The sequence below is a fragment of the Poeciliopsis prolifica genome, unplaced genomic scaffold (assembly GCF_027474105.1).
Source record: "Poeciliopsis prolifica strain line A6 unplaced genomic scaffold, Auburn_PproV2 SCAFFOLD030, whole genome shotgun sequence".
NCBI classification, from domain to species: Eukaryota; Metazoa; Chordata; class Actinopteri; order Cyprinodontiformes; family Poeciliidae; genus Poeciliopsis; species Poeciliopsis prolifica.
Window position 1 is genome coordinate 478,950 of NW_026562405.1, and position 26,650 is coordinate 505,599.

General features: G+C 36.3%; 2 protein-coding genes across 7 annotated transcripts in view; both read right to left on the minus strand.

The window, feature by feature from the left end:
• Positions 1-6,575, minus strand: part of LOC129372756 (dedicator of cytokinesis protein 3-like) — a 139,587-nt gene extending 133,012 nt beyond the window's left edge. For all 4 annotated transcript variants that reach the window (XM_055050244.1, XM_055050243.1, XM_055050241.1 and 1 more), the window contains exon 1: positions 6,006-6,575. In XM_055050244.1, the coding sequence (XP_054906219.1) occupies positions 6,006-6,042 (37 nt within the window). In that variant the 5' untranslated portion in view covers positions 6,043-6,575. The remainder of the gene's footprint in view (positions 1-6,005) is intronic.
• Positions 6,576-8,358: 1,783 nt separating this feature from the next.
• On the minus strand, positions 8,359-26,608 carry LOC129372802 (DDB1- and CUL4-associated factor 1-like). Of its 3 annotated transcripts, none has more exons than XM_055050319.1 (30): positions 26,453-26,608; positions 24,483-24,675; positions 24,292-24,368; positions 24,059-24,132; positions 23,704-23,817; positions 22,871-23,008; positions 22,160-22,753; positions 21,632-21,733; positions 20,545-20,703; positions 20,168-20,347; positions 19,410-19,519; positions 19,130-19,229; positions 18,607-18,776; positions 18,308-18,432; positions 18,125-18,201; positions 17,612-17,767; positions 17,331-17,486; positions 16,273-16,893; positions 15,771-16,048; positions 15,492-15,690; positions 15,149-15,231; positions 14,967-15,051; positions 14,114-14,347; positions 13,459-13,552; positions 13,280-13,384; positions 12,931-13,004; positions 12,576-12,665; positions 12,229-12,381; positions 11,828-11,915; positions 8,359-10,902 (listed from the first exon to the last, which is right to left on the minus strand). In XM_055050319.1, exons 2-30 carry the CDS (start codon positions 24,671-24,673, stop codon positions 10,835-10,837), a joined length of 4,695 nt encoding a protein of 1,564 aa, XP_054906294.1. In that variant the 5' UTR covers positions 24,674-24,675; positions 26,453-26,608; the 3' UTR covers positions 8,359-10,834. The 3 variants fall into 3 exon arrangements, with proteins under 3 accessions (XP_054906294.1, XP_054906292.1, XP_054906293.1); XM_055050317.1 differs by having other exon boundaries at positions 24,483-24,679; XM_055050318.1 differs by lacking the exon at positions 26,453-26,608 and adding an exon at positions 26,301-26,325 and having other exon boundaries at positions 24,483-24,679.
• Positions 26,609-26,650: the final 42 nt, after the last annotated feature.

Here is a 26,650-nt window from a genome sequence, read left to right on the forward strand (position 1 = left end):
TTGAAGATATTTTGATTGTGTCATAATGAAGCAGTTGGAAGATTCTCTGAACTGACTGAAGGTAAAAAGGCAAAGAGCAAAACATCAGCACTGATTCATGTTACTCCCCACTAAGAGATAATATCCCAGTAACATTTTATGGAAAGCACATAGCATCTCATCCAAGTTAGAAAAACTGTTTCATTTATTACTATAGGTGCTGAAGCTGCAATTTGTCTGTTTATGCGTTTGCTGGACAGCATAATTTAATGGCCTTTAACTGCAGATTTACAACATAAATATTTCATATTTATGATAATTTTACTTTTATTCAGAATTGGAGTATCTGCATCTTCTCCAGCACATCACCAAGATGTGCCCACACAAAAAATATACATAAACTCATGCTTAACATGGCATTCATAAAAGTGCTCAGTTACTGCTTATAAATATGAAAACATGATTTAAAACCTCACTTTAAGAAAAAAATCTAATTTTATTCAAACATTTTTTTTCTTTAAAATTGAATAATCTATATGAGGGAGGATAAGGTTTTGCAGAGATGGTTGCTAAAGTAAGAAACATATTAGGATTGAACAGAAAAACACTAATAGAATCTCCAACACTTGAACTCATCCTGTGATTCTTACTGTCTTGCATCCCTAGCATGTAATCACATAGCGGCAAACAACAGATGGAAAGAGGAACAGAACAATAACCATCTCCTAGCAGGCAAAGGAAAGATGTTTGATGTCATGTTTCATATTTCTTTCACACTCTCAAGGAAACAATAACAATGCTGAACTAAATATCCCTTTCCTATAAAATTAAAATCAAAGGAATGGATTTGAATGCACCAAATCCCCAAATTTTGGAGATTCTCAGCAGTAGTTGTCAACACCTTACAAACCATCAGACCAAAAGTGTCTGGGACACTCGCCTGCATCACTTTTAGCTGTGTTGTACTAAAAGTCTCTGCTTCATCTATGGAAGACTCACCTGGTTATGTTATGTATCAGGGGAAATGTGGAATCTTTTACTAATTAAGCATTTTCCCTCCTGTGAGAAAAGCTTTTATAACAGCACTTTCTAATGATTAAAAGTGTAAATCTGGGTCACTAAACACCAACAGTCGGGAAAAGCAGCAACATGCAGCAGAGTGACAGTTCAACAAATTTTAAGTTCAAATGCAGTTCAGCTTATCGTGACACAGCAGGCGGAGCTTCATTCCATTAGCAGGCTGTTAAAGGATGCAAAAACTGCGCACTCTATGCAGATTATGGTTTTATTTTATTTTTAGCAGAAATAATCCTGCTGATAAAACGAAAAATTATAACGGGTGTTTCAAATCTTTTCCATAAAAGTTGGGACGACAGAGCATGAATAAGCATAAAAACCTTAATCCTACTTAATATAGGGCAAAAGATAAATAGATTTTGCCCCCCATCTTTTGTGAAACATAATGGCAATAAAACTGAAAATGCTTAATTCTGAATCTAAAGTTCAATTTGGACATGAAGCTCAAAAATCGAAACTATTTGATTTGTAGAAAACTTAACAGAAAGACCTAACAATCCCACTCACACACACACACACACACCTGCTCAGTACACTAATGGCTCCAATATCTTCATAATGTAATGGCTTTACTGAAAATGCAGAGCATCAACAATCACACTTTAAAGCCATCTGTGAAAGCTGCTATGGCTCTTAAAGAGAAAATAGACAAAAAAAGCAGTTATTCTGTTTCCCATCTTCAAATGAAAGATGAAACAATTACTGTATAATACAACACACAAAGTAGATATACATGAGATAATTAGCAAAAACATCCATAGGCTGACATATAAACTTAAAAAAATCATTTCTGTCACAGAGAGAACTGAATAAAAAATCTTTAAATAATAATCTGAAACTGAAAAGTTTTGCAAAATTCAAACCTTTAATTTAAGATTTTTTTTCTATAAAGTTACTTGTGCACAGTTATTAGTAGTCCAACAACTAAGGTCTTCTAGTAAACTATAACTTCCTGTTATCTCAGAAGAAAGATATGACATAACACAGAGGCTCAATTATTGTAGGCACTGGCCACTAGCAGGACCATGATCCATGCTTATTTTGCCAGAACGCAGAGTGAGCAGGATGGCAGGATAGTGTCATTAGATAGTGACACCATCTAATGTTAGCTACTTTATCTGGATATAAAGTAGATGATGCCGTGAAACGACTTTCTGTCCTGTAGTCGCAAATGAAACCAGCAAACATTTGGAGTTTACTAGTTTCAGCTGAAACTTTTTGCCTCATCGATGATTGAGAAGAAATACTCCAGGTGGGTTTGGAGTAAAACTAAAGACAAAAATATGAAAATCACTTCATTTCAGCATGTTGGATGATCTTTGATGCTGTGGGACCAATTCTCCTCTAAGAGCCCCAAGAATCTTGTTAGAGTACATGGCCAGAGCATTTTAAATAAAAAAAATCTGTTTCACTCTGTCAGTACAGTATTTCTTCTATCAATCAATTCAACATCCTTTTATTCATCTTTACCAGGGTGTGCCAACATCTGGACGACCAATTAGGGACATTAGTCAAACCAAGTAACATGACATCCTGCTGCATAATACATCAACATTTTTACTAAATTAAGTCCAACCCTAAGAAAATGATTTGCATAAGAGAAATGTCCGATAGAGCGCTTCATTGTCTGGGGAGAAGTATAATGATGGCACCATCTGTAGTCTAGTACTGGAGCTTTCCAAATCCGAAAGGACACTACAATAAGTCACAGGGAGAAAATTTTGAAAGGTTAGTACAGGATAAATGGGTCAGAGCAAAAACAGACTAGATAAATTAGGGGCATAAATTACACATCAGGTAATTTCAGTGAGACCTAGTTTAAACACTGGGTTTGCTGGTTCATGCCTGTAAAAATTCTTCAGCATATCTGTCATTTGCTGACACGGCGGTCCAGCAGTTGGCAACGTTTCAGCTCATAACAAGCAGGTTCTGGGAGTGACCCAGCTGGCTGGCTTTAGCCTTATTGTGAGGGTTTAAATCCCCTCAGTCGGGGAGTTGGTTTTAATAACATCTTAACTTTTTCTTATAATGAAGGTAAATAAGGTATTATGGTTTTAATTCTGCAAATACGCTCACGATTATCAAAAGATGAAGCCGATAAGATTTAGTACCACATAATTTCAATACCTGCAATGATGTGTAATTTTATACCTTTAGCAGGTATAATTGATGAACAGTATGTCACTTCTCATGTCCATGTCTCTCGCAACCCATCCATGTGTCAGTATGTGTTCTGTGTCGAGTGTGAGAACTGAGCAGTGTGCAGAGCAGCCCTGGGGGAGGTGAAGCTTCATTCAGGAACCTCTATGGGTGCCACAAAGCTGCATTCATGCAGCTGAATAGCTGTTTTCTACAACGAGGCACTAGCCATCCCAACTCCATTGGAAAGCCTCTATGAGTTACCACTCTCTCTGCCTTGGTATGCATAGCCTTATCCTGCAAAAATCACAAATGCTTGGATTACCAAAGGCTACAGAACACACTTGCATGAAAACAGTGATACCAGTTTCCAAGTATGAGTTCTTCCAGGATTTGTTTGATCCCAATATTAAAGCCGATGGTAAAGACTTCCTGATGTCTTCTCTGTTGTGTACCTATTTAAGCTATTGATGTTTATAAGAAACAATAATGAAAACAAATGAGGAAAAAATCTGCTATAATTTCCATATGATATGGAGCAAATTGTAATCAAAGAAAAACTGAAAAACTTCAAACATCACTTTAAAAATTAGCCAATAAATGATCACAAATTCTTACAGCAGAAATTATTTTAGTAAAAATGAAGTTTAAGCTGATGTAAAAGAGTAGATACATAGAGTATGATCAGAAAACTAAGGCTAAAGTCAAAGATGGAGATGGAAGGAATAACGTCTCATTCAGATTCAGCTAATGTTTGTTTCCAATTAACGGAGAGCTGGAGTCATGATTCCCCACATTGACTTCCTGTCAGCAGAGTCCTGCTTCCTCCCACAGCCCATACTGGTGTAGAGTTTCCCCCTAATCGGTCAATTGGAACGGTCCGAGCAGCTGTCAATCGATCGCTCTGACCTCCAGGGTTTGGAGAGGTTGGAGGTCTGTCACCTTATTTGAAACACTTATGCAAATTTTGTTGGACTCTCTAAGTTCACATGAGTTTTCAGATGGGGTTTTGGCTGCATGGGTGATCCCAATGAATGAATAAATGTTTTAATGCGTTAAAAACTGTTTTTTAGGCATTCAAAAGTCCTTATGCAAGACTGAATGCTGAGAAATTGCAGTTTTAGGGCACTTTGTAAGCCTGAGGAACTGTGGAAAGACCACCAGACATTTTAGACACAACAACACTTCTAGTTCAAAACATCATCAAGAGGAAAAAAAATGCAATTACGTGAGGATTCACGTAATTGCATGTTAAAGTCAGTAATTTGGACTGTTGCAATATATAATGACTAGACTCTTTATTAAGCAGACCTAATAAATCTGAACACAAGTAATTATTCACCCAATCACATGCCGGCAACTCAATTACATAGGTATCAAGACGCAAAAAGGCAACTTGAAGAAATTGAAAGTGATCAATAGAATGGGGGGGTGATCAATAGAAGTGACTTGGCATGGTTGTTTGTGCCAGATGGACTGGTCTGCATACATCACTGCTGATCAGATGGGATTTCTACTCAGAACAATCTCCAGGGTTCACAGAGAATGGCCCCCCAAAAAAGAGGCCATGTGTAGAGAGCAGCAGTTGTGTGAATGAAAATTTCCTGCTGTTAGAGAAAAATTGGTAGACTGCTTCAAGAATACAGAAGCTCAAATAAACATTTCTTACAACCAAGTTATGCAGAATGACATAGAGCTCAAACTACCTCAAACTGGCTTCTTAAGTTCACTGTGGCCCAGTTCTCACCTATGGGGTGTTATGGAATTGGAGATTTACATCAAGAGTAACACATCTATTTGTAATGCTTTCATATAAGTCTGGAAAATAACTTTTGAACAATGTTTCCAAAAACTTGATTGATCATAAATAATTAAGTCAGTTCCAAAGGAAATACAAACAATCCAAACAAATTTTATCAAGGAGTTCCTGATAAAACAGACAGAGTGTGCATATGAAGGAAATGTCCAAAAGACAATGGTGAAAACACCTTTGACAACCGAGGAGTAAGATTTTATCATCCAAAGATATTCCTGACTTATTTAAAATGTAGGACCATTTAAAACAGACCAAAACATTTTTGTTTTGTTGTTGTTTTTTATTAAATAGTTCAAATAACAAAACTACTTTAGGTGCAATTCATATATTGAGTTATGACCACAGAATAATAAAATCATTCAAAAAAATTACATAAGTGTATGGAAGTGACTGCTTTCAAGGACTATGTACATTACTTCATGTGAGAGAATAATAGACAAGGCAGAGAGAATAACTGAACTGTGCATAAGTGGCTAATGGTTCCTAATAAAGTCTTCTGAAACAATTAACTGTGATTCCACCACAGCACAATAAACTTGGATAGATCCCTGCTGATTCACCCTGGCCACAGATCACTGTACAGTCCACTGGTCCTATCACTCTTTCTTTTCCATCAAGTTTTACTGGATATTAAAGCCTATATCAGGCTTTCTGGGGTCTATAAATTGGTCTGTCTCCTGCTGCAGCTCTTTAAGACAGATAGCCCACTGTAAGATTCTTGCATCACCTCTTGTAGCAGACCTTGAAATCAAAAGTACGGGAATCGAAAGTACCAGAGCTACTGCATTCTGAATATGCAGATTTTTTCTTTAAATACGAAAGAAATTAAAGTTAGGACAGGGGTTATGCAAGATCTTCAGCCATCATTATTAAAGAGTCAGGATTGGAAACACTTGACAGTTCAGCATGACAGTCCTCTGTGTGTAACTGATGCTTACAAAATAAAGAGCCACATTGATAGAGAACTGTGTTTTTGTTTGGTTTTTTTACTCACCAACACCGATTTTCTCGTCTTCCGTGGGAGTCCACATGATGTCCCTCTGGAAACAGAGCAAAATCCCCAACAAAGTCTCGTCACCCGAGGCGTCGCTTCATAGAAATCCCGCTGTGATTTCACCCAGAGAGGGCAAGGGAACCAGGAGAGCCGCGGAGAGGAAAAGTTTACCTCAGGAAGATGGAAGGCAAAGAAAAAAATGAATTCTTTAGGTTCTTGAAGTTGAAGGTGTCTCAGTTGTTTTGACAGCGACCAGCAGGGATGTTTTGTCCCGTCAGGTTTGGCGCATTGTGTTTGTCCATCTCTGCTGAAGTACAGCGACCAGGCAAAGAAATCTGATAAACAGGCGTCACTGCGAAGGGAATCTGTGGGCTACTACTTATACACCGGTCTGAACGCTGGTCAGACAGGTGGGGGTGCCTGAAGAGAGGAAAGCACATACAGACCCTGACTGAAACTAAAAATAGCGCAAATTTTACCAGGGAAAATGTTTTTGTTGATGGTTTTGGTCAAGGCTCATAGAACTCCTCTTCTCGTTCGCAGCATCCGAGTTTCCATGCATTGCATGTTTTTAAATCACACGCATGCGCTGACGAGTTGCAACTACTTAACTTGTCCTATCGCAGACGGAGAGGGAATAAAAAGAAAGAACTGCGTTCCCGTCTGGGCTCCGTCTGTTTCAGCGGCTCGTGAAAGAGAAGGAGCCCGTGTTGGAGTGCGTTACACGGTCCAGAGAGGGAGAGTTTAATGTTGGAGCGGGCGACTGTTTGTCTGCTGCAGCAACCGATCATTAAAGGTTTTCTTGTAGTGACGCGACACGAGCTAAATTGTCACATAACATCACGCAGGTGAAAACTGCTCATCTATCCGGGAGACGGCTCGGAAAGCGCAGGACCTAAATGTGAGCTGTGGGCACATAGTAGAGCGCGCTACGTGAGTTGAAAACATATTAAAATATGTTTTAATATTCAAGTGTATGACGCACGAGCGACAGAAGCAGTGACTTTAAAGACTTACTGTGTAATAAAGTGACACGACAGAGTTCTTGTTGTTTCAAGCGAGCTATTTTCAGTGGATATTGACAAATATGTGTGATCATATCGCTGTTGTGGCCCATTGAAAGTCTCCACGAATAGTTTTGTAATTGCGCCACCGTGTGGATGTTCCTGAGCAGAGACACCGACATCTCTGTACGGAATTATTGTAAAACTAGTGGACAGACCAAAAGAGTTATTCTGAGTAGTTAATATTGGTGATTTTGGCTTGCAGATAACCCAAAATTTCAGTTTTCAGAAAATGTTACATAAGATCAATAATAAAAAGTAGTACATATAACAAAGAAATGTTAAGACCTCGGCAATGATAGGGACCGACTGCTGACTTTTGTTATCCATCACACTCCCACTGAATGCTAAACACAAATACTCACACGAACAAACATTATGCAAGACTTACCATAAGTGAGGATCGTCTGTCAGAACAAACACTAACTCTCACCTGTTATCCTCCTTTATGGTTTTCATAAACTGTCTTGCATCTGCAAACACAAAAGGGGAACTCCAAAAAGAACATTTTACGTGGTGATATCTCCAAGTCAGTGATGATTTAAAAAGAAAGAAGAACAAAAAAGTCACTATATCCCAAACAGAGGACAATAGTCTAACTTCTACATTCAGCCAATTTGACTAGTGTGACTACCAGTCAACAAAGGCTATGTATTTATTTTTCTGATTAGGTCTAACTATAACTTACTCATCAAAATATGCTTATTTTGAGAAACACTTTTACACTAGTCACTAATAGAATCAATAAATAATTTGCAATCACACTAATCTTAAGTGAATACATAAAGAATAACTCTAAAAACCAGAACATGAAACTAAAACTACTAAAACAGAGATTTGTAAGGGAACTGGGTAACGTTGGTTGATTAAATAAAGATAACCCAGAAAAACAAAATAATGTGTTTATTTAATAAAAAAAAAATCTCTTTAAAAGGCCATGTTTGGTATGTATTCATAGGCATTCAAACAAACACTCTTGATTAGAACCATTATTGCATCTGTATTTAAAAACATGAGTTGGTTCTTTTACCATTTTCAACCAAGGGTTGCAGATCCTTGCTCTCAGGGAATAGGCTTTGAGTAAAAATAAGCTATGATTGTTTCAATACCAACGCTGAAAAAAACTGCACTTAATTTGCGGTTTCCATTTCTCTATTTTTGCATGTTTGCAGCTAACCTTTAACACAAACTTTGATCCACCTCACATCCCTCGTCACATCAACATAGTTCTAACCAGATGATGCACTGGTGAACTGATAATGAAAGCACATTAATCATTTTACCTGCACTTCAATAAAACTACATTTTTATTTGACATGTCAAAATTTTCTTTTCTGTATCTATAAAATTGTGTTAATAAAAAAACATGTAGTCATATGCTGCTTACTTAACCCTAGTAAACATTCAAATAAGTGAGTAATCACAAAGTAAAGATTCCAACACATTTTCCAGAAAAATGTTTCCCATCATTCATCAGGTGATCCTACATATAGGAAAGTGATTGCAAACGTGTATTACAAAGGTTGGATTTATTATGGGCAAAAAATAAATAATAAATGCCTCACCACAATGATCATAAATTTAGACCATGCCAGTATAACAATAAGTTGCATAGAATAGTTTTTAGTTTACAAAGAACCAAACAATAGATGTAAATACACATATACATCCAACTAATTTACAGATTTTTATCAATTAGAAACAATTATACAGACTCTAATTTGGATCTAATTTTTCAAACCACACTTTAAATCATCAATTCAAGTCACCAGTGATAAAAATGCACTGAGGTATCGCTGTACTGTACATTCATTCAGTCAGAAACCAGACTTAAAATATATATACATATATAGAGAGAAGACCAGAATTGCCATTGGCTATCTGCAGCTGTGAATCAGAAAAAAATTGTCCCAATTAATGAAGATCGTGAAAATATTGATAAAAACAAAATAATCCAGAATCCTCCCATGTTATTGCTAATTGTTTTATGCAGTTTCACAAGTTGTACACAACAGATTGAAAAGAGTACAAAAGGTTGCAAGGATTTGCATATTTTAAATCACATTATCATCATATGCTGGCTTAAATATGTGTAAACTACTGGCACTCTTCCAGACCCGTAGTCCGACAGTTTTTGTACTTTTTATCCCTCCCCACAAAAGATGAATTGAAAGAATGGGTATAAAAGTAAAAAGATTGTTTAATCTGGAAAACAGACTGTCAAGTAAAACTATATGAACACAACTCCAAGTGAAGTCAACCAGGCTCAAATCAAATGATAACTGACAGTAACATTGTTTTAAAGTGAAATCCTGAAAGGAAACATTTGAATTATTTGACCATTTTTTTCAGTCTTTACAAGTTGAATGTGTAAAAGGCTGTAAAGTTGTTTTGGGTTTTTTTGTTGTTTTTTTTGCCAGCAATGTTATCTTCTGATAATATCAAAAATAATTTTGGCTCATACATAACAAAACAGACATTCTGCTGTAGACAATACTATCACATATGTGACCTCAAAACATTTTTTGTTCAAATTAAATATATAAAAAACATTTGCAGACTTGTAGTCATCTAACCAGCTTGATTTTTTTTACACTCATATGCTTATTGCTTCCAGTTACCTGAGGGGTATGAGAGAAAAAAGCAAAAACAAAATAGAAAACAGCATAATTTTTGCTTGAATGTAAAATTCAACAAAGAAACACCAAAATAAATAATCAATTTTTAAAAAAATTCTAAGCCTAGCCGTGGAAAACCTACAAAACAATAAAACACCAACTTAAAATTAAACAGTATTTAAAAAACAATAAATTGTGAAATGTACTGGGTTAGAAAATATTTTTGTCAACTCAAGTGTGCGATGTACTGCCATCTGGTGGAGAAATTGGCTTTCTGAAACTCGTTTTCTAATTGTTAAAATAAATAACAGAAATGTGGTAGAGGTAATATTTGGTTTCTGAGTGAGTTCACCATCAAGGAAAAGTCTACGGTAATTACATATTTTTAACCATTAGATTACCATAAGGATCAATGCTGGCTCTTGATCATCAAAATTATTTAGAGAGAAACTTAATTTACCTTTCTCTAACAAATGTTTTTTCTGAGTTGCATTCTGTTGCGTGACAAACATTAGCTTTCACATTTTTGGGATCCTACCGCTTTAAAATTTCGGATTTTTGCTCACATGAAAACATTTTCTACATAGACAGAGGACATGAAAGCGCTTCAAATTATTTTTGTTGATGTTTTGAATAAAACATTGGCAAACATCCAAGTGAGGCATATCGTTGAGAAAATAAGCTTATTATAAGATTATTATTGTATCAGCTGATGACATCAGGATCAACATGTTTTGTTTCCTGGCAAATCAGGAAGTTTCTACAGGTCATTTTTAATAATAAAAAAAATTCTCTTCAGTTGCTATTCAATAAAGCAATGCTTAAATCAAATCGATGAAAAATATCAATTTCTCAAGAATCTTTTTTTTTGTAATTTATTCCCAATTTTGTACATTCTCCCCAGGCTCTCATTACTGGGTCTATTTGTGGTTTTAGAGGTGAAAAATGTATGTGCTCTCTCTTCAGCCAATGACAAAAGACATACATATATATTGCCAAATCTTTTCAAATCACTCCAGTAGGAACAAGAAATGGAAAATAAATGGCCAGTCAAGATCCTTTTATGAAAACTTTACATTTTTGCTACCATTTTTCTGGCATTTCCTCTAAGAGGGATTCACAGGGCGGAGCGTCTACTCTTACATCATTAAAACCATAAGTCAGGTAAGGATCCAAACATGTCGGGGTCGTCATCATCTGATTCTTCTCCAAACCCTGAAAAATTTTAACACAAAACAGGCAACATATGTGAGCATAATTCATTTAAAATTACAATTGAAAAAAAAAAGTTTAGAACAATAGATTTGGATTATTTTTATGGCTCACCAATCATTTCCTATGACAATTATTATGTCATAACAATACTCGAAATGGACCTTTTGAAATGTTACCAGCTATATATATATATATATATATATATATATATATATATATATATATATATATATATATATATATATATATATATATATATATATATATATATATTATTGCTATATATATATATATATATATATATTATTGCTATATATATATATATATATATATATATATATATATATATATATATATATATATATGGTCAATTTCATTCTCATAGTGGGTCTGTGCTATATAAACCAGTTGAAAGGAATACAATTTTTAAAAAGTGCATAATTAGGTGCCTGAATTGAAGTAAAGATCTCTTACCACATACATTTTATTTACATAGACTATAAATAAAACAAACAAATATATATATATATATATATATATATATATATATATATATATATATATATATATATATATATATAGCTGGTATTTGTAACTAATTTTTATAAAGCAGATGGGTTTATTAAATTTTAAATTAATTTGTCTTATACCTTTCACAAAGTCTAAAGTTCTTAGCAATCTTTTTCTAAGAACTGTACATAGTGTACATCGAAGATAGGATGTGCACATTTTAGAACAAGTGCTATTTATAATAAAAACTATTGTATTCAGGGTGATTTTTTTTTCTTTCAAAAAAAGTTTATTGTTACATGGTACAGTTTAAAAACCTGGCATTTATGCTTTTATACAGAATGTCTTTTTCATTTTTCCTTTAAAAAAAAAAAAATTCAAGTTAATTTAACAACGGATGGGCACCATTACTTACATGATCCTCCATGGTCTAAAGTTTCAGAGTCATGATCAGTATCATCATCACCATCATCACCACTGGTACTACCAAGAAGAGCCTCAATCTGAAGAAAAACAAAAAGCTAAATTTAGAAACCAACACCATACTGCCTAAATATTAATTTTCTATATTTCATCAATATAATTCTGTTTGATGGATTTGAATTTATCCATATCGCTACAATCTTGAGAAAATCATCAAATAAATTAGCAATGCAATAATAGTATGAAAACATGCACACATGCTAATTAAGTTAAAACTATATATTTTTTAAACAATTTCTTGTAAATTTCTTATATCTCTGTCCACTTTTGACATGTTTATTAAGAGAAAAATAACTAATGATTCAGATGTGAAAATATCAAATGATCAGATACCGCATCATCCACAGGCAAGTTAGCTTGCTCCTGGTCCTCCTGTTCTTCTTCATTTGCAAGTTCTTCAATGAGGGGCTCTATATCCATGTCATCATCGTCGTCATCATCGTCATCATCCTCTGTATCTGAGGAATCATTATTCTGATCTTCATCCTGGAAAACACAGAAATGCAGTAAAGAAACTATTCAAATCTCAATTTAAGGTGCATTAGGTGTAAGATTGATGAGCAGCTCTGTATTAACCATTTATGTTGATCCCTAAAACCAAAAATTCTGACAAGAATTTATTAATCAAGAAAAAAATATCATCAAAACCATAGAAGAAAATAAAATTTTATGAATCTTACTTGTTCATCATCGTCTCCTTCTTCTGCTAATTTCTGTCGTCCAACTTCATAAAGGCGACATACAGTATCTATGGTCACCCCATCCTGGTTCTACAGAGAAAATGTGCAAAAACTTTATAATACAAAGAGCACCAGTAGTAAAAAATTCTAATGATCTATGGTAATAGTGAAAAAGCAAAATGATGTTATTATATTTTGATTTGCAATCAGTTAAAATTCTCTACATACTGATCTGCTTTACTGTTACCTTTCATATAAATGAATAAATAAAATAAACAGAACAACCAGAATATAAAACTACATCCAAATAAACACCAATGAGATAAGATTAAAAAAAAAAAATCTAATCAAGTACCTCTATGACAGCCAGGTAGTGGTCTTTGGTATCAGTGCACAGATCAAAGATGTTCCTCTTCACATCCAGTGTGGCTGTTTAAAATTAAATCAAAACCAAATGTTACAATCACAATTTGAAGCAGGAGATCAGTTACTTTCGGCAACCAATAACATACCAAGGTATCACAAAGACATCACAAACCAAGTTGAATAAATAACAAAGGGCTTATTTTTTATTTTATATTTAAAGCCTCAATTTTTATCGTTATCAAGGCACAAATGAGACAGAAGTCAAATAATTGTTGCACTGTAAAAACAGGAGGTAAAAACAATTTGAGACGTTACAGAATAAGGTCAAATTAACCAACCAATAGGCTTGTAGTCCGTGGCATCAAATGTTCTGAAAGATGAGCCAAAGGGACTCGTCACCTGCTGATCCATGACGTCATGTTCATCATCAGCTTGCAGCATTGCTGTTTAAGAGAAGGGAGATCAGTTATAACATGAAGTGATTTGTACAGCCAAATTAAGAAAGTCATACCCATACCTCCATACATGATGGTGCCATTGCTGTTAAAAACCACCCGGCACTGATCCAGAGCAGGAGCAGTGTGCAGCAGGTGGAAGGTCCTCAGGTCCCACTGAAACCTGGAGTCAAGGCAATGACAACGACAGCAAACCCAACAACTATAAAGCGTTGATCTCACAGGAAATAAAATGTTTTTAAGGGTCATCTCTTTGTAAAAAGTTTAGAAAGCAATCGGAAAGGAAAATGCGTGCAAAGCTGCATTCATGCTAATATTAAGAATTAAAGCTCACACTTGCCGATAAGGTAAAAATTATTTTTCCTCAACATCACCATAGGTTCTTGCTGGACATTAACATAAAAACACACAAACTTTTTCCCCTTTTGTTTTCAAGGTGAAAGAAAGTTATCAGCATCCAGTTCTGTGTGAGTGACCAAAACTGCACTCAGAAATGGAACAAAGACAATAGCGGAGGAACACCTGACTAGCACATTAGTGACAAAAAAAAGCATAAATCTGTTTTTTATTCACTCTGTAAAGAACGTTTCAGCTCTTTTTGCTTAGGACTCATTGCTAAGGACTGGGCTGATACTTGAAAACATCATTTCTTTTTCCATTTTACTTTCAGTTTCCAAGGGGCTCACCTCCAATGGTTTTTACATTTACAAAGGATACAATCTCAGTGTTTATGATGACCTCCAGGCCATTTGGATGGAAAACCCCACTGAGGTTCATGTTGAACTTGTCGAACTTGTGGATGGCCCGTGACGCTCGCACATCCCACAGCACCCCATCGTTTAACACCAGGTCATCAGTGGGGTCGAAGGTGGCACAGTTCCTCTTGTAATTGTTGGCCAATGCGGGGTCGTTCAGGGTCAGGACCTCTTGACCTGTCTGAATGTCGTAGATCTGGAGTATGGGAGCCAGAAACAACAGTCTAAATATAAATAAATGGCAACGACATGACATCATGAAACCTTTCCATTTAAGTCAGTAACTAAAGATAAAAATTTGCATGTTAGTCTCTGCTCTCTAGATTTGTTACTTTGTGAGTTTTGGACCAGAAGCAAACTAACTTGCCTGTAGATGACACAGTATTTGATTATTACATATATTCACATCTGAATCATTACAGTTATTTTTCTCTTAATTAAATCATTGCTTTATAGGTCTTAGTATGACAATTACCATGATGAATTAAGAAAAACAGCTCCAGTTGATTGTTTTTATAATTACTACGTTACTTGTTCATTTTAGTGTTTATCTGAAATAAATCGCTTTTCATTAGAAATCCCTCCCTGGATCAGAATACTTTATACTGATTTCACTAAAATCCAAAGCGCCTGATGTATGAGTTTCATGTCATTTAACCTCAGTAAACTACCTTACAAATTATGACATTTAAAAGTCATCCAAAACTCTAAAGGTATAAATATTTCTTATATACATCATCTGTCGTCAAAAAAATAATCATAAAATATTCTTAATGACATAGTGAGCACCAACAGAGACTCAAAGTGATACGTACATGTGCAACCTGGTCCTTAGTGCCTATTACTCTGTCCTGACAGAGTTTGCTGAACTCAACGTAATGATCTTCTCCAAAGGAGTTCCTAGGGACAGATGACATATGTGATATCTAACAATGCGTGATGTAATGTATCGTTATCGTTGATTAAAGTGAAAACCACGATGTGCAATCATTTTTACTTCATGGTAAAGACGCTGTCCATACTCCAGAGAGCTGACAGGGGGACACTCCACGAAGCAGAGGTAAGAACAAAGTTACCATCCTGTGAAATGGAAAAAAAGCATCAATTTCAATCAAAAAATGTTTATGAATAAATTGAAGTAATCTGAAAGCTAGTCTGCATAAATTAATCAACTCACGTTGCTTATTATTAATGCTTCATGATAAGCAAGTGATTTGAAGTCAAACCGTTTTCTTAAACCTAAGCTGCTTAGTTTGGCATTTTTCTTCGAATGCCAAACTGTTCTCGGTATGTTTTGGACCCAACTAATAAAACTTGAGATGTAAAACTCGTTTTCCTACCCGGGAAGGCTCAATGTGAGAGATGGCCGATCCATGGCAGGTGTAGTCGGCCGCCTCCTCTCCGGAGAAGATGTTGTAAAGCTTGAGGTGACCTGAGCACGTTCCCAGCATCAGGAAACGCTCGCGGGCCGAAAAGGCACAACAGGTGAAACTGCTATCGCCTCCACTGTTTTCACGGAAAACTGACACAGGGCGAAACCTGAGGAGGGAAACGGAGTCAAAGAGAAAAAATCAAGCTTGGTTTAGACCTTTCAAAAAGACATAGCTGCTGCTTGCTACCTGCTGAATATTAGCTGTCTATCCAGACTCCCTCTGTCCACACCCCGGTACTTCGAATATAGCATCCTGCTCCCCAGACGGGCAGTGAAATTGGGTGACGCCTGTCGCCTCTGTTTGGACTCTGGGCAGCGGTGAGGATTGAAAAGGGAAAAAGGTGGGCAGGTGGTGACGGGATTTGAACAGCGGGCATGTTGTTCTCTCAGGTACTCTGTGATGATGCTGTCAAGGGTCGGTGGAGAAGGCATGTGGCGCTCCAGTTGCTTTTTCATAGCTGGGGTCTGTTTCAAAGAAAGAAAGATTCATGAAAGCAGTGAAATCAGGCTTGAAAAATGCCTGTCATTTCTATCATTGAAGCACAAAAATACCTCGATTGTCAGATGTCTACCATATTATTCAAAAATTAGCACAATTGCTTTAATGGAAGATCTGTCATTACAGTCACGTAATTATTATCAGAACATTGCAGGAGTTTTTATGAATTGAAACAAAAGGTACGACTGACCTGTATGAAAGCCCCATGGTCAGACTTCTGTCTAAGTGCACGCAGTTTTTTCCCTGAGCTGCAGCTAGCCGATGTTCGTTCCCGAGAGAACAAAATTCGCCCAACAAGATGTGAGCTTTGCCCAGGATGAGGAGTATTGGCAGACACCAATGAACCTGACGAGTGAGGATTGGCAGAAGAACGAGAAGCGGAGGGGGTAGATGGGGTTGAATTACCTGAAGATAAGGGAGAGGGCCCAATATTGGGAGCAACACGAGCTGCGACTCCACCAGCAAACCGACAAGTCCTAGATTTGGAGGTGGAGGATGTAGGGCTGACACCTGAGGAGGCGGCGCTTGGAAAGAGAGATGCTGCAGGTAGGTTTGCCTCTTTAACCAAAGTATTTGCTGTGTCATGTAGTCCTTTAGCAACAAGGTGGTTCCTAATCAAAATGAGCAATTCCTTCTCAGAAAACGTGATGCGAGTCTGAGCGACAACGTTGGCTTTCTGCAAGCGAGACAGCGAGACCTCCGCGCCCATGATGAGGGGCTTGCCAGACACTCGCTCCGTCAGTTTGGCTGCGTATCGACAGAAGCTGACATGTTCGCTTCGTTTGTCCTGCAGCACCGGCTCCTTCATGAGCTGGGAAGGAGAAAACGAAAACATGAATGACTTTGCCTGAAAACTCTAATATTTTTCCATCATAAGATTTGTTTTCCGATAACCTTAGAAAAACAAAGTAGTAATTTGAGTGAAAAATCCCACATTATCTATTAAAATTTTAATTTAAGAAAATAAAACAAGTCTTAAAAAAGTAAAACTTTTCCTTTTAGATTTCCACTAAAGATGAGGAAAGTTTTAAGCAATTTATTTTTGTTCATGTGAGAAAAATCTGTAGAAGTTTACAACATGGAAAGTACTTGTAGAGATTGCAAACAAAAAACAAAACAAAAAAAAAAACAAGAATTGTGTAATCTTGCTGAGAATTGTTCAGGTTTTTGTGTTAAATATAAAATCTTTTAAGTTTTGAACCACAGAATTTTTTAGATAGGAGTTTTGATTGAAGGTTTTTTTGTCACCTGCTGAATGTGACCGCTGGCGAACAGTGGCAACTTGCTGATAATCTGTCTGATGGCAGAGCTACGAGAGAGTCCAACCAGAGCCTTACAGGCCAGAGCTCGGATCAGGTCTGCATCTGTGATGGGAACCTTCACCGACAGCAGAGACAGGAGCACCTGCAGCCAGAAGAGGGGCAAAGTAAGATCTCTGGAATGATGAGGAATTCTGTTCGATAAAATAAGCAGGGCATTTCATCAAAACAAACACAGGCATTTTGATGCACATGTTTGAGACTGCCTACCTTTATGCCGTTATTATTCTGCACTACTTGCCACATGTGGGCCAGCACCCTATTGTGGGTGGGAGGGGGCTGCTGAGAGTGCAAAGGCTGTCTCAGGGGGGCAACAGCAAAAGCACTGAGGCTCTGGTCCGGAGCGCACACACAGTTTATTATGACCTGAGGTAAACATGAAGGACATGATCAGAGTGGAAGCAAACAAACAACTAAAACAGCTGCAGGAGCTGATGGTTACTGACATGATTCTGAAGTTTAACCTGGGCAAGACAAGACAAGATATGTTTTCTATCTGTAAAAATAAAATTTGAAAAAAGTAAAAATAAAATAATAAATACATTATAATAATAACAATAATAATAAAGTCAGGGCTATCATTTTCAACCAAACTAGGGCTGTCTCTGAAAGTTGTATGACAAGTTCTCAAGAATAGAAAGATTCAGCATGCTCTTACCTTTATGTTAATTAATTTTAGCTTAAGCAGTGAACAAATAAAAAAATTCTGTGAGCCAAGCTTACTTGCAAAGCAGACTTCTGAATTTCAGCATCATTGGGAAACACTTCACCTTCAGCAACACCCAGAATGATGCTCATACCTACACACAAAAACACAATACACAGAGATGCACACAAAAATGCTGAGATGGAAATTCCTGAACTTCTCTCGTCTAAAATCAGTGTTAACAGAGACGTTTTACAGACCTACAGTGGGAACAGGAGACCTGCTTTCATCGATAACTTCCACGGTATCAGCCAGTACTAACTGGACTTTAGGAACAACTGTCAGGATAGCCAGGATGTCCAAGGCAAAGCGAACTATGTCGCTCCTGGGGAGAAAAACACATCCAGATAAAAGAAAGGAAAGAAAAGAAGAAGGCTAAGTTAGTTCCTTTGCTGCTGCCATTTTATCTTTTGCTGCTATTTCTCTTTTTCACCGACAGCAGAGAAAACCGACTTAACTCGTCTTAACTCATATTATTCCTACTGGCGAGTCAGATTACCTGCCATAGTAGGTCTTCCAGTCACAGGCTGCAGATATGAGCTGCAGCATTAAAGGAATACAGGACAACTTGTAGAAGACTTGAACTGGCTCCCAGGGGCCCTCAGGAGGTCCACACTCGATGAGAAACTCCATCATCTCAATTATTTGCTCTCTGGTATTTGCATATGCCTGGAAACAGTGAATTATGAAGGTAGAAATAAAATCGCAATGTCCTAAGATGTACTAAGATTTTAAAAAGTTCAAGGAATGGAATGGAAAATGGAATAAAAAAAAAAGTTGTCATGACAGAAACAGAAAAATAGGCATATTCGTGTTGAAATATCCTAATTCAAACATGGCACAAATATCAGCCTGAGGGATCTAATCACACCCTTATGTTGCAAACAACAGATATGTTAATATAATGCAGCCTGCCATTATATTAAAGAGCAGAGAACTGATTAATACGTAAACAGACAGAAAATGACTCTTTCATTTTGGATTTAATGACAAACTGCTCGTTTACACTGAAGAAACTGTACCTTGTAAGGCGGCTGCTGAGGAATGACGGTGCCGCTTTCTGAAGTATCCAAAGACTGTTTCATCTGTTCTGTCTTCACTGCTAGGTGAGCCTCAAAGTACCTTCACAATCAGATTGATGATACAATATTCAATGCATGGTACAATACATTGATGCAGGCTGAATGAATAGACATAGCAATTCAAAAAATGTTTTACTCTGAAACACAAATATATCCAATTTCACTTATTATCAATAACCTTAGTGTTTTTTATCAGAATGTGCATTTAATATCACCATACCTGCGCAGTGCCATGCAGGTGTGTTTAGCTGTCTGTCTGTTGGAGAACACCTGGTCTTCATTCATCAGCGGTGCATCGTTGTCTGTGTTGAGGATCTCCAAAGTGCTGATCTTCAAGGAGAAAGAAAGTTACTCAAGGAAAAGGAGGTTTCAGGTACAGAATGTAAAGAACAATTTTAAATTTCTTTTCTGAAAAAAGAAAAACAAAAAACAAAAAAACAAAAGCATGATTCTGAAATTCCACAGGAATTTCAGTCAATTCCTGTGGAATTGATATCCTAATTCAAACATGGCACAAATATCAGCCTGTTTGATACACTATATGATAGTGTATAAATTCAGAAAAGGTCACTTACACTGACTGACAAATCTACTTTATTAAATACAAAATAAATCCTGAAAACAAAAACAATTAGTCTAAGGGATATACTTTCTAATAATTAAACTATACAGCTTAAAAATTTTTTGCTATTTTTGGGACATTTTAGGTATATATTAATCTCAAAAGGTCATACTATTCAGCCAAGGTAATATTTTATAAGCTAGGACTAAGCTTATTAGGGACCAATATGACTGTGGTCTTTGTATGATAAAGAAAAAGAAAAGAAATCTTCAAATATATATCATCATTGTGGCAAGCAAATACCATCACAACGCTGCTTTAATGACTTTTATGTAGCTACTTATAAACAATTCCATCTTTGCAAAATTAAAACAACTGCACCATCAGGAAAACAACATGTATGATTTAGTACTAACCAGATTGACCAGTCTGCGTAGACCATCCAGCTGATCAAAGAGCTGCAACACCACCCTGAATGAAAAAGAAATGGAGAAAAACATGGTGGCGTGGCAGATGCCTGAAGCGTGGGAGGACTCTAACAACCACAGAGCGTAGGACACCAGGTCTGTCAGCACATCCCCTGGGAACATGCACACCTAGAGGGAAAACAAAGAGCAAGGCGGTAAGAAGGGGACGATCAACCAAGAAAAAAACATTTTCCCAACATCTTCAAAAAAATAATCACATCAAGTCTAATTTCTTTTAAACTGCCTAGCATTTTGCTGAAAACTGATATTTAAAGAGCTCCTTCAGACTTGCATGTCAACGTAAGTGGTGCTCATGTTCACTGTACCCTCTCCATTGCATCCTGATTGTACGCCAAGTAGTAGAGACAGAGAGAAACGGCTGTCGCTGCCATGGATGGTCTCGGGATCTCCAGTAGTTTCTGCACTCCTCCATGAGCAATGAATTCAGACGCAAACTTCTTATGAAGGAGAAGTGAGGCAAGATACTGAAGAGAGAAGGGAGGAAAAAAATGACATTTATTTATGGATTCATTACCTTACACATTTACAGGTCTCCAATGTGTTTCCTGTGGTGTAATTTTTGAAAATGTTCTTTATTTTCAGATATTACTCATCTCGCTCTCTTTTTTTAAAAAGCAACAAGCAACAGAAATGATAAAAATGTTTTAAAAAGAATTCAAGTTGTTCAGACAAACTGAATCAACTACTTATGCTTTATTTATTTATGTTATACAACCATGGCTTGTTATGCAAAAATAAAAAAAAAATAAAAATCAGCTTTACAAATTTTAGCAGTAATTTACTATAAAACAGGAGATTGTTGGTCAGTGCATTTTTAAAAATATCAGTAAAAATATTAGAGATTTATTCTAAAATGTCTGTAGATTTTTTGTCTATTCCAGAAAATGTAATAAGCAACAAACAAAACTCAATAAAAAATAAATATATATTTTTTTTTAATCTGTGGTTAAATCTTGATGAGACAAGCTTTCAAGCTTGCATGGCCACTAATGTGAATCTCCAGGTGTTCCTGTTCTCCAGTCTCCAGTACTGAGCAACTCCACACAGCGAGCCCCTCCCACAGAAGTAGAAATTATCTTCCACAGACAGACAGACACCCTCTTTAGTGGGGAGGGACTGATACCTACTTTTAAATTCCAGGTCCAAACATATTTTTCTTTTCATTTTTTTCATTAAATTACATTACATTTTGGGTGGACTTTGGCATTTTCTTTATATTATGCAGTACTTTTTTTTGCCTATTTTTAAAATAAACTTCTAAAACATGAACAAAGACAATGACACTGTAAATGAAAAGTAACAAAATCAAACACAAAATAATAAAAAATACATCAAAGCATGTTGGATTTATAAACAAACACTGCATCACTGAGCTTTTGAAAATTATCTCACCAACAGGGCATCAAATGTAAGCTGAACATTTTTGGTCTTCTTGAGGTCGATGTAGTTCATCATCAGCGAACGAGTGTCCATTTTCATAAAGATTGCAAGCAGCTGCAGAGATCAAAAATATTATTTAAAGTGCAGACTAGTTTCACAAGCCTAATTGTTTAAATAGATAAATATTACCAAAAGATGACAAAATGTTTTTAAATCATTTTTAAAGGAATACTTCAATAACTTTATATTTTAATGCATAAAAAATTTTACATACTGTAGCTTTGAGTTGATATACAATGATCAAAAGTCTTTTCAATAATATTTACACATCTCAGAAAACTCACAATTGTGTTTAATTTCCACTAACTTTATCCATAAGCTAACATAAGAAGCCAAAATAGTCAAGTTATTTATCGTAATACCAGTTCTACTGTTGGTTTTAGTACTATTATGTGCAACACATTCTAAAAAACTATTCTGCGTTCTTCATATTTTATACCCCTAATCTCTTGTTTGAGGATCACATAAAATCGCTGTTACCTCCTGGTAATCTCCAAGTGGTGTCAGATACTGCAGGATGAGCCTCTGCTCCATGGTTGGGCTCAGCGGCAACAACTGGTACTCTGAGCCAATCAGAATGGAGCTCATCTCAGACCAGGATGAGCTACCGCTTGGCTTCTCACTGGTAGCAGTCACCTCTGCCTCGTCCTCAGTCCCGCTGGCAGAATTCGTAAAATGGAGTTTCTGTTTATTCTTCCTCCCATTCTCAACCTGTTTCATCCCTCCTCCTTTTTCTCCTCCCTGAGTGTCGTCCTTCTCCTTCGAAGTCGGATGTGGGCTAGCTTGGTACACTAAATTTGGAAGAAGGCGAGCTGAGCTGCTGCTACCACCACTGTTTCTCTGGGCCAAAGATTTGCCCTTTGAAATCGACCTGCTGCTCTCTGCAACATTTTTCTCTTCCGTCTCCTCCTCAGAAAATTCTGTCTGGAGCAGCTGATGTTTTTTGGCACCCGACGTATGGGGAGCTTCATCCTGAGAGTCTTGAGGTAGATTCTGGACAGTGTGGGTGGGACTGAAGCAACTCAGGTGCTCTGCAGATTGCAACTCGTATAGCCGTTTGATCATCATGGATACCTGGAAATGGAAAGCAGAGCAATTGCATAATAAATATGCTTGTTTGTGAAGTTGGGTTAAACTAAACACTGCTTATGAAAAAAATACATTTTTCTACAAAAGAGGTGAGACACCCACCAGCTGAGCATTTTCTTCTTTATGGCTCGTGGCTACTTCCTGGTTGCTCATAGCTTTGGCCAGCAGCCCTGTGGCATAGATGCATAATGGCCGCTCAGCTTCACGGGCCCACATGAACAACTTCCCAACGAGACCTTCCTGTAATCCACACAGAACAAAACTGACAGCTGACTGTTTGCTTAAATGCATCAGACATCTTTCTTCCTGTTTGAATGCTAGAAATAATTATTACTCCTTGCTTGACACCTGAAGACCCTGTGTAGCCTTATTAAAAACTGCTCTTTAAGCTGAGGAGGTCACATAATATCTTCAGGACAAAGGATACATGAAATTGCATTTTGTATCATTACATTTTCTTGCAACAAATTTAATCAAATAAAAATAAAATTGTCATCTTAAATAAACGTTTTAAAATAAAGTAATATTACAAATAAATGTGGCTCCCTTTCACAACCTCAAGTAAGGATTCTCGTCAACACGCTGGTTCAGATAGTAACCGTAGAGACTAAAAAAATTACAAGAGCTCAGTCTACCAGTTTAAGACAACAAAAACCTGTGGAAAAAACATTAAAGTCCACCTAATTAAACTCCAGAAATAATTTGAATTTCAACAGCACGCGGCTTATAGGAAAGCACCAGCATTTGGGCATTTTGTACCACAAAGGTCTATTTAAATGCAATGTCAGACTTATAAATATTTACACTAGTTCAAAAAGCTTAATTTAAGAAGCAGAAGGGAGGTTTATAATGTCCTCTTTAGATCCATGAATAAACCTCTTACCAACTTTCTCTTTTGCTCCGTTTTATCTAATAGGAATAAACATAAAAAGTACCTTTTCTTCAAAGACGACAGCTGTGTCCAGACCTGGAACAATGTTCTGAAGGAGGCGGCATGCTGCTGTGTTGAGACTAATATCTCGACTGCTCATGATATACGTGTCCAAAAGCTGTAAGATACCGGAAAGTCTTATAGAAAAAACAATTCAAATTTCCTTAACTAACACCTCTCAAATAGAGAAGCCTGTATTTAAAATTTTAGATTAACATTAGTTGAATTTTAAATAATAACATATTATATTTACACCCAATTTGTTGGAGATGCACACTTCATAGACATATTGCATTAGTAATAAATGAATAAGTAACATAGTAACATTATGAATAAGACATGCAAACTGTAAAGCTTACTGAATTAGTGAAGTCATCATTTAAAAACAGCATCCTCAACAGTTGCCCCAGCATACAGTTTGGGTCAGCTCGTCCTAAAAGATTACACACAAGAGGAAGTCAACAATTGATCAAAAGTGTTTTATACTAAACTTATTTAAAAGACATATCTATCTAACTACGTTTTTGAGGTTCAATGACGTTTAAACAAAAACTGACCGTAGAGCACACAAAGTTTGAAAATCTGCGCACACCTGGATGACGATCATCAAAGGGATCAGGATCTGATTTGTAATATTCTTCTGTCTCCTGTTCAATCAGCTCAGATATTCTACAATAAAATAAAAGAATAAACGTAGAAAAAAATAGCTTACATGCATTAATGACTTCTCCAAAAAGAAGCAACTGCAAATTATGATGTCTTCACAAAAAGAAAGGATCTGACCTTGTTAAGATGGACACCAGTTGCTCTGTGGTACCCTGCCGCGTCTCCTCCCACTCATCCAACAGTCTGGCGAGATCTGCTTTGGCATCCACAGCCATGGCAACGGCCACAGCAGCCGATAAAGCGGCTGACCATGCAGAAGACAGCACAGCAGACAGGGCAGGTGATGGATCTTCATCTTGGGAGGACATTGCTGCCTAGAGAAAACAGGGGAGAGGATGACACCATACTGACTCGATATAAAGCAATGAGACTAATAAATCATGCAATCATAGTTTTGGACAGGCCAGCTTCAAACAAAAACAGAATAATAAAAGCCTAATATGTAAATCTTTTGACAAAATGTAAAAGGGATTTTTTTTTTACATATCTCAAACAGAAAAAGGTATCTTATTCTGGATTAGTGCTATCCCTTCTACTTGGGTCTGAGAGTTTTTTTATTTATTGGCCTTCAGTCATAGGAATCCAAAATAAAGGATGAAGCTGAAAATTGACTTTTTTCACTCTTTTCCAATATTGTTAAACAATATTTGCAGGGCATTTATTTCCAACTTAAATGTAACAGTTTTTTAATTTAATAAATAAGATAAATTATTACAGAAGTAAATCATGAAATACATTCAAATAAAATGAAAATGTACAAAGTCAAATTTAATATAACGGTCTAAAGATGCCATAATAAATAACTAAATAACTTGTCAAAACATTTTTGCATGTCTAATTCTTTAAATTAAACTGCAATGTAGCACACTAATAAAAAGCAATATTTTAGCTATTTTATTTACATACATAACTAAAAGAGAAAACAATTAAAACTTGAGGTCATTATGTTAAAATCATTATCATCTCAATATTGTGTATTGGTTTACAAATTTCATATTACATGTGCTGCAATGAATCATACATATCACATAGCATCTAACTGGTTAACATGCGAAGAAACAGTTTTGTAATCTGAATCCCTTTGACGCATAAGACTGAAAACCTAAATTAAAGCCAACAAGTACTGCAAAACAAGACTGAGAAATAATTTTGAAAACACTTAAACAGATGTGAATGCATATCACTGGTACTAATTTTAATTTGGATACATTATATTAAAAGTTAAAACAGTTATTACAAAATTAAAGTAATTGTTGGACTATGTATTTGTTTAATTGATCAACAATAAAAATAGTTATTTACTTTAAGCCTGGATAGCACATCTGCATCCTGAAATTTACATGCCTGAACTTTAAAAGTTTTTAACAACAGATTTCATATTTAGCCAAGAACAGTAGATATAAAAGTACATCTATTCAGTGATATTTCTACATTTTTTTACAAACATGTTCTGCATGCTGAATGACATCAGAAATACAATGAGCTCTAGATTTGCTTTGGAATAATTTATGTTAAAAAAACAATAAAGTAGCACATAGTCTTAAGTTACATAAAAATAGATGCTTAGTACGTGCGTATTAGGTGTCTAATTTTGGGTAATTTCAGTCACTTCTGGTCCCCATGAACATAGTAAACTTCAGTCATGAATTTGAAATACAAATAGAAGCGCTTCTGTTGAATCTCCCCGTTGCTTTTGCCCAGGATTCTCCCTTAACACTTACCCTTAGATGACGTGTGAATCGTCGCGGCCTCATCTCGGCAACAGCCGTCAGAGGTCGTGACAGATGAAAACAAACACTGAATGTTTTAAACCAGCACCAACAGGTGGGCCTGTCTGCTACTGAATAGCTGGTTTATTTGTTGCTGCTTCAGTTACTGGGCTTAGCTGGCTGGTACCAAACTCATTTAACAGCAATAATTTCAAGCTGCACCCACCTTGTCCTCTGCATAAATATCTCCTGTTCATGTTACGGAGAGATAAGCTCCTAAATGAGCCTCCGAGCTCCCCACGAGCATGTTGACAGTCAGTTGCCTCATGTAAGAGCTTTAGCTAGCAACGCAACATCAGGTTTGTGTGTATTACTTACACGAGAATTGGCTTTCTCAGCTCCGCGACGCTCGGCTGACTCCTTAGCGCTTCCTTTACTTGTATTCTAAAAACCGTGCTTGAAAGTAATTAAAAAAAAGTAATTTCTGTCTGACAAATTTAAGAAGGGAAAAAAGTTTCACGTTTATTTTCAAACTTCTCCCCGGCGAACGTACGCTACGTCACCAAACGGCCAGTC

Coding starts and splice junctions, on each gene's coding strand:
- LOC129372802 (XM_055050319.1), bottom strand. CDS start 24,673: ATGTCCTCCCAAGATGAAGATCCATCACCTGCCCTGTCTGCTGTGCTG. Junction 16,049..16,272: donor ACCATGGGGCTTTCATACAG/GTCAGTCGTACC, acceptor TCTTTGAAACAG/ACCCCAGCTATGAAAAAGCA. Junction 13,005..13,279: donor CACGGACTACAAGCCTATTG/GTTGGTTAATTT, acceptor AATTTTAAACAG/CCACACTGGATGTGAAGAGG.